This window comes from Antennarius striatus, chromosome 5, assembly GCF_040054535.1.
Source record: "Antennarius striatus isolate MH-2024 chromosome 5, ASM4005453v1, whole genome shotgun sequence".
NCBI classification, from domain to species: Eukaryota; Metazoa; Chordata; class Actinopteri; order Lophiiformes; family Antennariidae; genus Antennarius; species Antennarius striatus.
In genome coordinates this window covers 21670560-21686854 of record NC_090780.1, presented here as the reverse complement: position 1 = coordinate 21686854, position 16295 = coordinate 21670560, and the positions used below count along the sequence as shown (strand labels likewise).

General features: G+C 40.5%; 2 protein-coding genes across 2 annotated transcripts in view; both read left to right on the top strand.

Annotated features, from left to right (window-relative positions):
• Positions 1–5924, top strand: part of itpr1b (inositol 1,4,5-trisphosphate receptor, type 1b) — a 70243-nt gene extending 64319 nt beyond the window's left edge. The window contains exons 61-62 of the mRNA XM_068315183.1: positions 3139–3300; positions 4668–5924. Coding sequence (XP_068171284.1) covers positions 3139–3300; positions 4668–4754 — 249 coding nt within the window. The 3' untranslated portion in view covers positions 4755–5924. The remainder of the gene's footprint in view (positions 1–3138; positions 3301–4667) is intronic.
• Positions 5925–8945: 3021 nt separating this feature from the next.
• Positions 8946–12558, top strand: bhlhe40 (basic helix-loop-helix family, member e40). Its single transcript, XM_068316038.1, has 5 exons — positions 8946–9397; positions 9508–9571; positions 9676–9783; positions 10150–10273; positions 10459–12558. Exons 1-5 carry the CDS (start codon positions 9321–9323, stop codon positions 11316–11318), a joined length of 1233 nt encoding a protein of 410 aa, XP_068172139.1. The 5' UTR covers positions 8946–9320; the 3' UTR covers positions 11319–12558.
• Positions 12559–16295: the final 3737 nt, after the last annotated feature.

Below are 16295 nucleotides of genomic sequence, written 5' to 3'. Positions count from 1 at the left end.
TGTGTGTTTTCATATTACATAAAATTTTACTAACTGATAATTATACCAGTGGAGAAAAAAATGAATCAGTCTTACCTAACACTTTGTCCATAATTTCTTAAAATAAAAGTTGTTACTGTAATATATGTTCTATAAAGCATGAGTTTTTAATTTATTTTACCTATTTAAGAAATAAAATGAATAAAATTACTATCAGCTATAGAAAAAGTAAGCAGTTACTCATTGGATAGATGCCTGTATCAACAGTCGCATCCCGCTGCAGTATTTCAATGTAGGTTTTAATATAGATTTATCCCATTGTTTTGACTCATAATTGCATATAAAGCATAATTTGTTGAATCAGTTTCTTTGAGCTGTTCTGTCTCTGACTGTGAAGAAACAACACTACAGAAGGGGGTGTCAAACTCAGACTACTCTGACAATGACTGGAACTGACGTCAATGGCTCGGGGTTCTGACTGTATTGTCACATCTAAGGTGTAAAAAGATGATGCTTGGCCCACAGTCATCCGTCCATCTCTGTGAACCAATTTGAAACAAAATATGCTCAAAACATATCTCTACATGCGTGTGTGTGTGATAGGTTTTGGCATTCATGGGCATATTTGTTGACTCTGTGGGATGTCATCTTGTCAGGTGGCTTGTGGCATCACTGTGACGTGTTTTGTTGCTGTTTTAAAACCACATAGCATCCTGTTTCTGTGTCACTGCATTGCGGTTTTTACAATAAAAAATGTGCTTCCATCATTTCCATCGAACTGGCGTTTGGTGAAAAGTTTTAAAGATATGGTTGCACTTTTTTTTTTTTTTTTTTTTCAGTTTACTGGAAGTCTTTCATTTGTAAACACTGGGCATGGAAGGAAGGCTGGGCTGCAGAAGACAAAGTTGTTCGGTTGGTTGACCGAGTTCAAAATGGGGAAATGAAATATGTCTTTTTGGATCTTTCTTTTTTTTGTGAGAATATAAGCAGAACTGTGTGTGTGTGTGTGTGTGTGTGTGTGTGTGTGTGTGTGTGTGTGTGTGTGTGTGTGTGTGTGTGTGTGTGTGTGTGTGTGTGTGTGTGTGTGTGTGTGTGTGTGTGTGTGTGTGTTTTGAGAGGGTGTTGGTAAATAAAATCTCGTTCTCTTCGCATTCAGGAAGTTGTCTCCTCCTTTCAGAATGAGTGTGTGTGCTCATGATCTAAGTGCCGTGTGATTCCCCTCGAGCTGCCATCTGACCCGGGGCCACTGTGGTTCCTGCAGACACCTCACTCACTCTGTCTCGAAGTCAACCACTGAAACCCAGGGACTTTTTCGACCACTTTTTTTTTTTTTTTGACACAAGCTCTGATTCTAGTTACTGACCTCAGTGGCTTCGGAGCATCCTCCCTTTTCATTCATGCAGCATCAGGACTGAGGGCGCATGACTTTGTCATGGCTGCGTTGCATAGGGACTTATGTTGACTTAAGCGTGAATGCCTTACTGTGACTTGGGCTCATTTAGAAGCGGGGTCAGACGGTACGTAATGACGGCGGCATGTGGTGCTCAAATCCCACAGGAGATAGAGACATGAAAGAATGCAAATGAGTGGAATGTATTTAAATCATGAGAGACTAGTGATTGAAAGATATATGATACCGACTATGTCAGAAACTCTTCAGTGTTGGGCGCTTAGACTCTAAAGGTAGATTGAAAACATTGGACTTCTGTCTTGAACAGCAGCAAAATATACATCCTTGCTTGGAGTCTAGGCACTGGTGGTGGTGGCCGATGAGCCTCCTGAGGCTAAATAATGGAGTTGCTGAATTAAAACAGGGAGGAAGGTGAATTTTTATTTTAAAATATAACAGCAAGACGAGAGATGACAATGAAGTGGTGTCACTGTGCTACTGGCAGGTTGTGACTGGCTGAACTAAATAAATACCTCCACCGTGATAGCAGGAAAATATGATCTAGCACGTATATGACAGAATAATGTGACAAACTATAGCCTGAGTCTACAAACGTTCAGTCAGTCTGACCGGCTTTTGCACTTTGAGCCGATAACAATCTGGGCGTTCCTTTTCCTGTTTAGCCTGGGGGACGTGACGTGAATTTCCCAAAACTGTGTGAAATGTGGACTCATCAGACCAAAGGAGAACGTGCATTTGATGTTACTCCCTACCAGATGTGCTGGAGCTTCATGAGAAGTCAGTTTTTCTGGACGATGTTGAAATAATGACTTTCTCTGTGCAGTAGCTGCATCTTCAAACCGAGGTTTAACGTCAACGAATGACGAAGTCTACAGAATTCACACCAGCTCAATTCCTCACTTTTAGCGTTGTGTGTTTATGCCAACTCTGAATAACAAGTGATATCATCGACCGAGGCACTGTGCTTCTCTAAATTGATTTACAGGTATATTTATGGTTTGCCAGATTTATGATTTCGCCAGAAGTGAATCGTTCGTTACAGGTCATTTCAAAAAACACCTTTAGACCCGACCAGCCTATTTGAGGAATTAAATCGAGACACCAACCCCGAGACTGCAGACCAATGCCAACGCAGCTCTATTTCCCCGTTACATCATCTAATGGTCCCATGATAGCTTGACTCTCGTTATAAGACTCTGATCATGTAAACCAAGAATATGGAATCACAACGATGTCTTTGCTATGCTAGTTAATCATGAAAATGTTTCAACACTGATGATTTCTGACATTTTCTATGACACAGGCTCCACCACTCTATCCAGGTTTAGGGTAATTCATCACATAATTTATGTGTAACTGACAGTCCAAAGAGTAAAAGGATAAAAAATCTTTTTTTTAAACTTAAAGGCCCTTAATACCAGTCCTCCTGTCTGGTTTTCTTAAATTGATGTTTTATAGACAGAAATTAAAAAAGGCCCAGTCTCAACAAGTTTGTTTTTAGAATGTTTGACCAGGTCAACTCCAAAAATGGTCTGCTTCTTCTCTATCAAGTGCTCAGTCTCACCAAGTCTGACAAAGATCCATCAGGTAGTTTTTGTGTCATCCTAAGAAACAGAAAATATCATCTCTTTGAAGGAGGTGACATTTGCAAAACATACAGAAACCACTACTCTTAAAAAAACGTAATATATTGGCTTCATGACAGTTTTTGATTTGTTGGCTATTACTATCAAAATTCTGTTTACCAGGAACACAACCTGGACTGGTTCCCACGGATGCGGGCCATGTCGCTGGTCAGCAGCGACGCAGACGGGGAGCAGAACGAGATCAGAAGCCTGCAGGAGAAGCTGGAGTCCACCATGAAGCTGGTGTCCAACCTGTCGGGTCAGCTGACGGAGCTCAAAGAACAGGTGGGTTCAATAACAGCAGCACTGACAGAGACATCATGGAGAAACTGTACGGAGAGCAGATGTTGCTTTACATTTGTTTGAGAGCTTCATAAGCTGTTCTGCGAAGTATGACTCACTAACTTTTGCATTTAGTCAGCGCTGTATCTAAAGGGCAATGTGCAGTAAACAACTTGATTTTGTTTGCTGTATTGAGTAACAATCTATCCGGATTTCATTATCCACGTGTCGACAAACATTTGAGCTTCTATCTTATCGTGTATATCTTATTTATTTACGAATCGATTCACAAGATGAAGCCTTTGTTAATAATCAAAAACACCCACAATAAGAGCATTTTCCAAGTGATTTACTTCAAAGAATATGTTTTTCTTCAGCTGGACTAATGATGCATTAACCCGGTTGGAGAATAGTTCAAAAGATTATCAAGAAATTACAGTCAAACTCGATAAAGTTGCGTAAGAGAGCCCGTTCTGCTGATACTGCATATAAAACAAAATTTGGATTCAGTTGCACAATCTTTCAATTCAATTCTGCAATCCACTGTTCCTAGTAAACAAAGTTGTAAAAGTGTCTTTTCCCTAGAAATGAGAACTATATGTGAGGAAGTAAACGTTACTGAGACGTTTTAACCCAGACAGGGGGGGGGGGTGATCGCTGTGTTGCTAAAAGTCATGACCGGTGGCATCGGTCCCATTTCAGCTTCAAGTCACAGGGTCCGTTATTACTCGATAAACAATTCAAACAGCATAGTGCGACAGTTCTTGGAATGAAATGATCATTCTTTTTAAGGAAAAACTGGTGTCCTCTCAGAATAAAACACAACTGTGGTGAAGAAAACCACAACATTGTTTCATTCCAAAGAAAACGATCTAATTTAAACTTGTCTTTAAGTGTTTTAATAGTTCTGTCAAACACGTCCATCTGTGAAGAACCCCATTCTCTCTCTGATGATATTGTTTGTGTTTCAGTGTGCAAATCACTACCTTATGTTATTTAAAGTTAGCCCTTAGCAGAGAACCCTTCTTTTCAGTGCTGGTATGAAGGTTAACATCTGTTATGACTCACATGTTTGCTTGATCTCCAAAATTTCTTCTGACTAAGTTTCACTATTAGTAATTTGTTTCTTTTGCTTTCGTCAGAAGACTAAACAGCGTAGGTAACAAAAGTGGCACGATTTCAAAAGTATCGTTCGCAGTTCGGTGTAGAGTTTGCTTCTTCACTTGTTAGTTTCTGCTAAGTGATATGAAAGAATGAATGGCAGATTGACTGAAGAGGGTGCAGACATAGCTACCAGAGGAGGATGTGCATGCAAAAGATGTACAGGTGGGATGATTTTTTTTTTTTTTTGCATTTTCTGTGCTTTCCAGATGACTGAGCAGAGGAAGCAGAAGCAACGTATCGGCCTTCTGGGTCATCCTCAGCACATGAACGTCAACCCCCAGCAGCCTGCTTAAAACAAACCTGAAGCGGCCCTGAAGCGGTCCGTCATTGGCTGTGTGTCTTGACGGCGTTTGAGATCCTCGCTCTGAGGTTGCACATTATGTACGCTGCACTGAGTGTGGCTTAGAACAGTAAGGAATAGCTAGTTATAAGGCGATGTGTAGCTGTGCCCCATGCACCGGGTACCCTCAGCAGTAACAGTCCTCCACCTTGTTCAGTTGGGTCCAGTCGAAATTGGTGCCAAATGCTTTGTAGAAATAAATTGGATTCTTCAATACATGGCCTTCACTGGTTGAACTTGAAAAATGACACAGCTGACTGGACAGGGGGACTAGTCTCATTCATTTTTATTATTTTATTTTAGTGTTTTTATTTATATTTATTACATAAAGAACAATATTTCATGTCTTTTTTTATGTATGTTGTGCAATATCTTATCTTAAATATGCACTCTCATTGGTTTGTGTATTTAGGCTCCATCATTTACGTCTTATTTAAAAGCCAATGTTTCTGTTTGTACTGTATTGCCAATGGATAAAATAGGGAGTAGCTGGTTGTTTTAAATTACACAGATAAATAAGTTATATTTAATAAGCTGGCCTTCTCAATTTTATTTCTCCTGTGTTATTTCTTGATCATGTCAATGACACAATAGAGATAGCATATTATGTGAGAGCAATATTTACAGATTTCTTTCACCTGTTAAAGCCCAGTGGTGTCATATTTCAATGCTAACTTATTTCATGATCATTTGCTTTCTTATTTCATTAATGAGAAATCTAATAGAAATTTAATTACTGTAAATCTCATTGGAATCACTTGTGCTATTACAGTTTGCTCAGGAGTTATAAAACTTTTACTTAAATAAATGTTGTTAGCATAATTTGTAGTTCCACAGCAAATTTTCTTTCCATTTGTGCCTGTTTGGATTCTCATTTTTAAAGTGGGATACAAGATTGTTGCTGGTACTCATATTTAAGTTCAATGTCACTAAAATGTATTATTTGGTTTTCATGCTGCTTTTAGAACAACCTGTTTTGAACAACTTTGTGTACATAAATGTGTGACTCATCCTTACTTCTGGATAAAAAAAAGGATACGGGGGAAAAGTGTTAACTTTGACTGAAAATCAAACACTGTCAACTTGTATATTAAAGTAGAATTATTTATTAAAATTTGCTGTAATTATCCTTTAATTCATATTTTGTTGGTTTTTTCCAAGGTATTATTTTATCATAAGAACTCATCCATGACAAGCAAACCATTAATGTTCTTAAGTATTTAAAAATGTGTGTTTTGAACAAACACTATGAGCCTTCAAGACTTCTAAAATAAACAGCTTCTGTAAATACTGGTATACTAATTTCAGTTCAATTGCTATAAAAGTCAGTCAAATAAATACAAAGGAGATATTCATAAGAAAAGAAAACACAATGAGGAATATAATGCAAATGAATTTTTAAAAAATTAAGAACAGATTATATTTTGACTGTGGAAACATTGAGATATAATTGATCCAGTAAGTGAACCGTGAGTTCTAAAAAATATGTTTCAGTCAGAATTAATCATTTCATTTCTAGGTCAAGCCTTGAATAAATTTTTTTTGAGGTTTCCTGAGAAACGAATGTCAGCAGTAAAACATTCTTAAATTTGCGTGCATGATCAATACTCAGCAGCTCTCCCCCAAAATTCTCTGCATTCCACAAATTTATTCAAGCCCTGCTGTTCTTCAGACAAGTTGATTCGGATCTGCCTTTCAGACGCATGACTGTTTCCACTTTGGGTCGAGCTGATTTCTACTGTAAGGCTAACACTCCTGTAAGAGGAGACTATGCCTAAGCTGACCTTCTTTAAATTTATTTCGATGTTAAAAACATCAAATCAACATGTAGACCCATAATGTGACATAATGAAAACAGAAAGTAACTTTAACTGCAGACTGCGATGGCAAAGTGAGGCTATTTGTGTGGCACATTTCAACAACAAGGCAATTCAAAGTTCATACAGATATTAAAGAGCATTGAAACTACACGTAAAGGAAATAAAAGAATATAAAGGGCTCATTTGAATAGTAATTAAAAAGAATTAAACAGGAACTAAGAACCACAAGAGTAAAAGTTACACTGCTACGTAATGCATTACTAATTAATTTATTATATTGAGGCAGTAAACTGTTGTTTTAAATTAAACTTAAAGACCACGGTGGGGTTTGTGGTGGAGCTGCTGTTCTTTAGGGGATACGGTAGTTCAAAATGTGGGTCATAAAAATGAAAATAAAAATGAAATGCTGCTTCCTTTTATTTGGTTTTGACTGCGGAGATCAGAATTGAAAGCTCCAGCCAGTGTGAACACACTGGACTCATATGGTCCACTTTCCTGGTTCTGACTCAAAGGTGACAGAGGTCAAGGCAAACAACTCAAGACTAATAAATTGGGCTTCAGTAGCAAGGGGCCACATTTCATAGAGCCAACAGGGTTCCTGGATGTCTTGATGTTGTGTTAAAATAATTTAGCACTGTGCTGCCCTTTCCTTCAGATTCTTTCCTCTCCCTGCCCCCCCCCCCCCCCCAATCTGGTTTCATGTGGTATTTGTGTAATCCTGTAAACAGGCAGACAAACAAACATGTCCATAACACACAACCTTCAAAGATAACAAATCAATCCGCGTCAGCTGGAGCCATGATGGATTTCATGTTTCTCAAACTGTCCATAAATGTAAGGATTTATTCCTGAGTATTTGTATTTGTCATTCTGTGGTGTAAACACACTGGAGTGGATGTGGTGACGTGAGGACCACGCAATGACATCATCAGGATTTTTTTTTTTCCCACGGCTCTTTTCCATAGAAGCAGACAAGAGTTTGACTTCCTGGAAGATATCATCGGGGCAGAGGTGTCGCCGGTGGCCGCCGTCCAACTCCGGATCCGCTGGATTAGCGCCGCGTCTATCTTTAGTCATCTCCGGGACGTCGGCGGGTGGAACCGAGCGACCACTCGGGCGGTTTCGGAGGAGGACGTGCGTGACGTCAGCGTCACGGATCCGCTCGTCTTTCCTCCCGACCATGAGGAGCTCAACGTGACACCCGCGCGGGGACAAGCCGGTCTGTGCCGTCGGTGCGGCGGTCGGTCGTAAAAACAACAAACAAACCGCCGCTGGCGCACGTGCCGAACCGAAACGGCGTCCCGAGCGGGCGCGTGACGCACCGAAATTATTATTATTATTATTATTATTATTATCATCATTATTATTATTATTTTTATTATTATTGTTGTTGTTCTTGTTGTTGTTATTATTGAATATTAGGATGATGACGTTGGCTATTGAATTTATGAACTTAATGTGGCAGTTTAGTGGTTAAAACAAAATACACACAGTATTAACTTAAAAGTAGTTCTTATTGATTATAACTGATAAAATAATAATAATTCTTATTATTATTATTATTATTATTATTATTATTATTACTGAATGTAGCCACAAGAGGACACAAGCCAGTGTCTTATTGTGCCGGTCCCAAGCCCGGATAAATACAGAGGGTTGCCTCAGGAAGGGCATCCGGCGTAAAACTTTTGCCAAATCAAACAAGCGAATCAAATCTATGGCTTCCATACCGGATCGGTCGAGGCCCGGGTAAGACGTTTAACAGCATGAATGGTCTTTATGTCATTATTTACACGTGCAAACTTTTACTTTTACTTTAACGCATTTAGAATACGGCGTTAGGAATATTTTGAGATGAATCTCTCTCTATTTTTATCTTCTTGACCAGCCGTGATCGGCAGCGGCAGTAATATTAGGCTGGATTGATAGAATGCATTCAGCACATATCGCATAACAGCAGAGAAGAAAATGTGATCTCATTGAGGGAGGGGGGCGAAGTGGAGTGGGGTTGGGGGGGGGGTGTGCCCCAATAAAACTTAACGTCTACTCTATCACACTTCTCTGAATCTCTGCGCGCCGCTGTGAGCGGTTATAATCATTAATAATCACTTATAATGACTCATCGCTCCATAACAGTTGTTCCATTTCAGTCGGTCTAAACACGCGTGGCACGGACGTGGGCTTCCAGAGCTGGAGCATGGTGGTACACGGGACTCGGCCCCCGTGGAGGAGTACTACAGAAGAGGGTTGTACTCTGGCAGCAGCCGCGACAGGAGGAGGAGGAGGAGGAGGAGGAGGAGGCGCGTTTGCGTGAGTGTGCTTGTGGGGAGGGTGAGGAGTTGAGAGCGCCGTCCAACACGTGAGGCTCATGTGACGGCGTGGAGTCTGTCTCAGGCCGAGAGACGTGCCTGCAGTCAGAGGGTTTATTTAACACGTAGTCAGGAACCCACCCAGCTCTCACACATTGACGCGGGCGTGGATCGTCCTCACACAGTCCAGGCTGACTTCAGCGTGACGAGCAGCGCGCCGTTTCCCAACAGCAGCTTACGCGCAACTCCAACGCAACGGATACTTTTTTTTTTATTATATATTTTTTATTATTATTATTATTATTATTATTATATGAACAACTTTTCTCCCGTTTTCAACCGGAAGCTTTTTTTTTAAAGTAATTTATTTGGTTTTTACATTAAAGCGACATGGAAAGGATTACCAGTGCGCAACCACCTCCGTGTGTGCCAAAACACGCATCACTTGATATAGCAGATATGCAAGGGTAAGAGAAAATCTATTTTATTCTGATTCTTCTTCTGTATTAACATTTTACCCAGATCCCTAACCTTCCCTCCCAAATCGTACACTGACTGATCTGATTTCCTCCCAAAGGATGGATTTTCCCATTTATGTGTACAAACCCAGAAGAGGGATGAAGCACGGGAATGAAAGCAAGGTAAAAATCCCATTTTAAATTAAAAAAAAAACAAAAAAACTTTCCTACTTTTCAATCAGGTAATGCCATGTGGATTTCACTGACAACTTTCCAACCCTCTCTAGGAGACGTACAAGTTGCCACACCGCCTGATCGAAAAGAAAAGACGTGACAGAATCAACGAATGCATTGCTCAGCTGAAAGATTTGTTGCCAGAACATCTTAAGCTTACAGTGAGTATTATCTTCTACATATGGCATGTCTGCTAACGTCCAGGTAATCTGGGAACGTCGAATGCCTTTTCCGGCATGAGCATTCAGTTTTTATAGTGTAAAAAAAAAAAAGATTTCAACAGGAAATTTTTATGACAATAATTTAAATTTGTTTGGCTGTTTACACAAGCTAAAACAATTTAATTTGGGGTTGTTGGGGTTTTTTTTTTTTTTGGAAATGGTGTGTGTGTGTGTGTGTGTGTGTGTGTGTGTGTGGACGTGGATTGCACGGCTTCCCGGGTGTTTGAGTGCTTGTCCTCTGTTTGGCTGCAGAATGCAGTTACATAAGAAAGATCAACATGCTTATCGAAGGTCTTCCTGTTATAGACACTGGGTCATTTGGAGAAAGCTGTGGTGCTGGAACTCACTCTCAAACATGTGAAAGCCCTGAGCACCCTCCTGGAGCAGCAGCAGCAGAAAATTATCGCCCTCCAGAAAGACCTGCAGATCAGTAAGTTCGATGGCATGATGTCGTGTGTGTGTGTGTGTGTGTGTGTGTGTGTGTGTGTGTGTGTGTGTGTGTGTGTGTGTGTGTGTGTGTGTGTGTGAAATGCAAACAAACGACTTTAATGAAGTGTGGACGGACCGAGCACTCGAGATTATTATTTTTTAACCTTTGCCGTTCTGATTGAACAGGTGATCACGGAGGCGATAGTGCAGAAACCAGCGAGGAGATGTTCCGCTCCGGCTTCCACTTGTGTGCAAAAGAGGTCCTCCAGTACGTGGCCAGCCAAGACAGAAGCAGAGACCTGACCCCCTCCCACGTCATCGGCCACATCCAGAAAGTAGCAGCTGAAGTCCTGCAGCACGGAAGTAACCCGCAAGCAGATGAGTACCCACCTCAGGCTGCAGAAAAACTGAAGAAACCGGCCGGGCAGCCGCAAAAGATGTTCGAGGGCCCGGCTAAGAACTGTGTCCCGGTCATTCAAAGGACTAACCCCCAAGGGATGGGGGAGCAGAGCGGCAGCGACACAGACACTGACAGCGGCTACGGGGGAGAGCCTGACAAGCGTGACCCCAAAACACAGTGGTCAGAACGACACGCGAAGGAGGGGGAGCTCAAACACGTGATGTCTGAGATGACGGCCGGCGGCATCAAGCAGGAGGGCGACGAGCCCCCGCTCAAGAAGTCGAGGCCTGACTCCCCGGAGGAGCTTCTCTCCGGTCACACGGCGGGAGGCGCCGGCAGCTACATGGGCTTCTCTCCAAACCAGATTCCATTTAGCCTCCCCTTCTACCTCGTCCCCCCCGCGACTGCCCCGGTGGCAGCCTACCTGCCCATGTTGGAGAAGTGTTGGTATCACGGCGGCATGCCGGTGATGTACCCGGGCGCTGGCGGCTCCGTTGGCAGCTTGCCCCCGGATATGCGCCCGTCATCTCTGGTGATGTCCCCAAGGGCGGGGTCTCCAGTCATCCACTACAACCCCATGGACTCGTCTGCTCTTCACAAAGCTTTAACGCACATCCCCCCCCTGAATATGGAGACCAGAGACTAAGCAGATGCCTTTCTGACGGCGTGTCGTCGGGGTTGAACGGTTGTGTCCACTGAAAGTAGAGTCAACACGCAAAAACGCACTGGCATCCCTTCAAACGACAGTGAACGCGGGAGTTCCCAGATCACCCATCGCCCAACTTGGGGTGTGGGTGCGGGGTTGGGGGTGCGTAATCTTGATTTAAAGACAATGAGTTTGGAAGAGGCCGCTAGAGGTTTGCATTTCAGCGAGATTCATCTCTCTGTTGAATGTCAGAGGTAAACCCAGAATGTAGGGCAACATTTAACCACCCCCCCCCATGTACCCCCCTAAAAAAAGTTATTTGGACCTATTTTTTGCACACACACACACACAAGTTTGTAATGAATGTAAAGATTGAAAAAACAGCCCCGTGTAAATGCTGCTTGCGTCGTTTTTTTTGTTGTTGTTGTTTTTACCTGCCGTAGATCCGCGAACCGAGGATCTGCCTGTCGCTACTGCAACTGCAACAAACTTTTTTTTTTTTTTTCTTGGACTAGAATGGTACGCAGAAATGTTCACGTTTAACCATCACAAGTCACAAAGGATTCTTTCGACCTCTTCGGGTTACATCAGAAGCTAACCGAGCACGAGCATTCGTGATGTTCAAAGAATTCAGGGCGTTGTCGCTTTACGAGGTGTGTCAGTCATGTCTGCTCGACTGATCTGGCCATACGTGTTTTTATGACTTAATTTAAGACTCGTGACTATTCTACACGGAGCTCCTGTTAAGTCAGTTCTTGTAATTACAGTTCATGCTACTTGTACATCTCTATTTTTGATACGTGACACACGAGTGTATTCCCCCTTCGCTAGCGGAGGATGACCGATGTTGTTCTCTGTCTTGCCAAGAGAGCGTGTGTATGGTATATACGCTATACGCTCTCAGCCACATTTGCAGTTTTTACCCCAAAAATTCCCAGTCAAGTTAAGGCCTGACCGTAGCTTCATGCTGTTGCCTTTACTCACTTAACACAGACACAACGACGGCAGGTGTTTCAATGTATTTGCTTTAAATGTGGTGTCTGTGGCGAAGAGAGTGAATGTAGCTCAAACCAGAAATAATAGTTTCATATAGAAAATAGGTTTTTTGGGGATTATTATTTTTGGGAAATGTCAGAAAAAACTTGTTTTTGTTGTACATATTTTGTATATAAAGTATTATTGATATATATTAAGATATTAATAAAGCCTTTTTTCACCCCGTGGAAGTTGTGTCTCTCTCTGCCACAGGGCTTAAACGTGTTGTGGACGTCCAACCTGACAGCTCATCATAACAGCGCCTACTTACATAACACTTACATAACCCATAATGCAGCAGAGCCGGTGTAAATCAATTGCATGTTTTAGATTACAGGCTGTAAACATGTCCAGAACATTTCTTAGGAATTATAAGAAGAATGGTTTTTGGCGTTTTTTTGGCTTTCATTTTTATCATCTTGACAACTTAAGTTCCTGAGATAAGGGGTTTCGGTCACTGAACACAGCCACAAATCTGAACCATGATGATTCGATTCATATTAGAAACTAGAGATTTTTGGCTTTCTTTAAAATGTGTAGATTTTTTTAAAGTTTTAATATAAAAATTTCTCAATCTGTATTGTCTATGTATTGCATAGCAGCCTCTAGAATCTGGCGGAGTGTCTTGAACATCTCTCTGGCAACAGTGGAAGGAAATACTATTTTAAGTGGCAGAGGAAGACTAAAACTGTGATGTAGTTTCACATTTGATATTATGAAAGAGCACTCCCCTCCAACCCCCCCATGTCTGTTGCTTTCTGTCTGTTTCCTGGCTGGTATTACTTTAGTAGATGCCATTATAGTGAAAATACAAAAAAAAAAAAACCTGCTTCTTTTGCTCACCGCCCACCATGCCTCCCCGGGAAATGTGGAAATGACACGTTTTCTTTTCAAGTAGTCACAACAATATTTCGTAATGTGGTCTGCTGATCTGCGGAGTCATACCAACACAGTTTTTTTTCTCCAACATTTCCTGCTCACATGCCTGGCGACAGAGAAAATGTATTCAAAATCTGTAACACCAGCTCCATCTTGTGGAAGTAGAACAAACCAAGCTGGTTCCTTCTGGCTTTGACCTTTGAGGGATCACACGAAACTTTACCACTGAGAACATATGAGTAATAATTAGGGAATGTGTTCACATGTCAGCGTCAAACCCCTAATTATAATTGTGTTTTCTGTTCTTTTTTTGTCTTAAATCCTCATCTAGTGTACTAGTCTGAAGAAAACAAAAAACTTTTAAGCCACCTGTAATCAATAGGTCCATATTTCCGGTAATGTCTTCATAATAATGCATTCAGGGTTTTGTACTCTAGGACAAAGTGTTGTTTCCAAGCATGAAAAAGACATGCAGATTGTTGCAATGTCATAAAGTGATTGTTTTGTCATTATTATGGGATAGTTTCAACTGACTTCAAGAGCTTCTTTAAAATTAAAAGCTTCTTTTTAAAGACACTTCTACCTTCTACTTCTAATGAAACACCGTGACCTGAATGAATGAGAAGCTGTACATTCTAAAATGTATATTATATTTTGTCACCACATAGAAACCACATAACTTAAAAATGTCAGGTTATATAATGACATAACTTAGCCTGAACTCATCATGATGTGTGCTGTCATGACTCAACCCGCGAGAGATCTTCATCAACTCACGTAAAGGAGCCGTGTTCTTTAAATTATCAGGTGCGTCCTTGTTCAAAAAAAAAAAAGTTTTATAACATATTAACAGAATTTAAGGGTTTGTAACGTAAAATATTTAATTATCATGTTATAATGTGAACATTTAGCTGCTGAGAGTTGATCAGAATCCTTTATTGATGCCCTATGAGACAGGGGTTTTTTTTGTGTTACAGAAGCTCTGTTTCAGAATGCAATATGGAAAGATTCTGAAAAAGAACAGAGAATATCACGTTTTGATGTTTGTGTCACTGTGTGCTGGAGTGGCAGGAGGCGGGGCCAAGCATATGGGCGGAGCCTCGTCTCCACACCTCTGCCTCATCTCCACACCTGTGCCTCTTCCAGCTGATTAGCCTGAGGCTTTTTAAGCCGGTTCTCCTTCGCTTTTGTGGAACATAGTTTTGCCCCATTGCCCATACCACTAGTTTGTTGGACATCTCAAGTATTCTTGTGTTTCCTAGGTTTTTGCCGACCTGATTTAACTGGGAATGAAAGCTTCTCCACTGGTGTTCTGCTTATGGGTCCTGACTCCACAGATGACAAGATAATTTAAAATTAAGAAAACAGGTCTTGTTCGTATGTTTGTAGAATCCTGTGATGAACAGCTGACTTGTCAAGGGTCTAAATTCAGCTGGGAAAAACCCAGCCCCTACACAGGATAAGCAGAAAAAGAAAATGAATGGATCTATTTATTTAAATGAGTTTTTTAATCATCTTCAATTCAATCATAGTCTCATCTTGCAGTCTTGAGGGCTTCTGGAGAAAACACCGAATCCCAGTGTTGAAGAGGCAATAAAAACAAGTCACAACACAAAGATTCTGAACTAATATGTTGAACTCAGTCATATTTGCCGCCTTAAATATTTCTTAAGCAAAATAAATATAGATACATACTGTATCTACATAGACAAAGTAATTTAAATTGTTGTATTGCACATGCTAATAGTCAATGGCTGGATTAAAGGGTACATTCTATTTTGGCTAAATCCAAAACAGCCACATTCACACTTCTGTGAGCAAGTCAGGAGGTAATGTGTTTGCATTATTTATCTGTCTGCTTTTATACAGTATGTTTTATACAGTATGTTGTACAGTATGTTGTCAGTAAGTACATATACTGAATAAAACTTTCTCTCACCATAACATGAGCAAAGGTCTGGACATCATCATTATTCTTTCCACACATATAAAGTGATGTTAAATGAAGAGGGGGGAAAAAACACAGCAAAGTCTAAATCTCCCTATTCTGACTGTTTCCATAAACTGCTGATACTTTTAAAAAAATAGCATGTATTTAACAAAAATATTTTGTGCCAAAAGTAACAGCATACACAGTGACATAAAGAATACTTTTTATAGTAATGATATTAATTATGTGAGCATAACTTCCAAACATCTGTAGTTATTATAGCAGGGAGTTGTCTGCATTGTACATTGTTCAGTCTTCCTTCATGGTGTGCTTTTAATTCCTTTTGAACACTACAGTTGGATGAGGACGTGCACAATATTTACTCTGTCATTGTCTCATGATGTCACGAGACATCTTCTTTTCCAAACACATCCAAACAAACTGCTCTGTTTGTTTTTAAACTCCTCAAAGTTTCATTCTTTTAAATACCTTTTCAGATATTTAAACTCATCACTGATGTCACACATTAACAGTAAAAACCACTGACATGCCTCAGTATAGTCTGTGGCTAGTTTGCCTAATCAGGCAAAGTGAATTATTCGGATTATTTGATTCATGTTTCAAATGAATTTGATTTTATTTTATTCATGTTTCTCATGAATCAAAGTATGGATGGTAGGGAAAAAGTCTAGCTGAGATGCAAAACTGGATTGTACTGGATGCATTTGATTACCATGAACTGGGTGAAATGATAAGCTGAAAAATAAATTTCATTTATTTATTTATTTATTTATTTATTTATTTATTTCGTCGATTAGTCATAAAGGTCTGATGATAAACACATGATTCCCATTGATAGGGGTAGGTCTGAAGAATTAAGGAACTGGGTGTTTTTAATGAATGGTGGCTGATATGACCCTTTTTTTTCCACAAAACAATCTGAATTTAAAGTGAGGAATCTAAACATATTTTGTTTTGTTTGCAAAATCAGGGGGGGGGGATCAGAATTCTGACTTGAATCTAAAAATTCCAACAACAAGAGAAAACAAACTATGAAAACAACGTCATTCCTCTTCCGGATTAGCCCGGAAGAAAAAAGCTTTTATTGTGAAAAATAAAACCGGAGCGGAAGT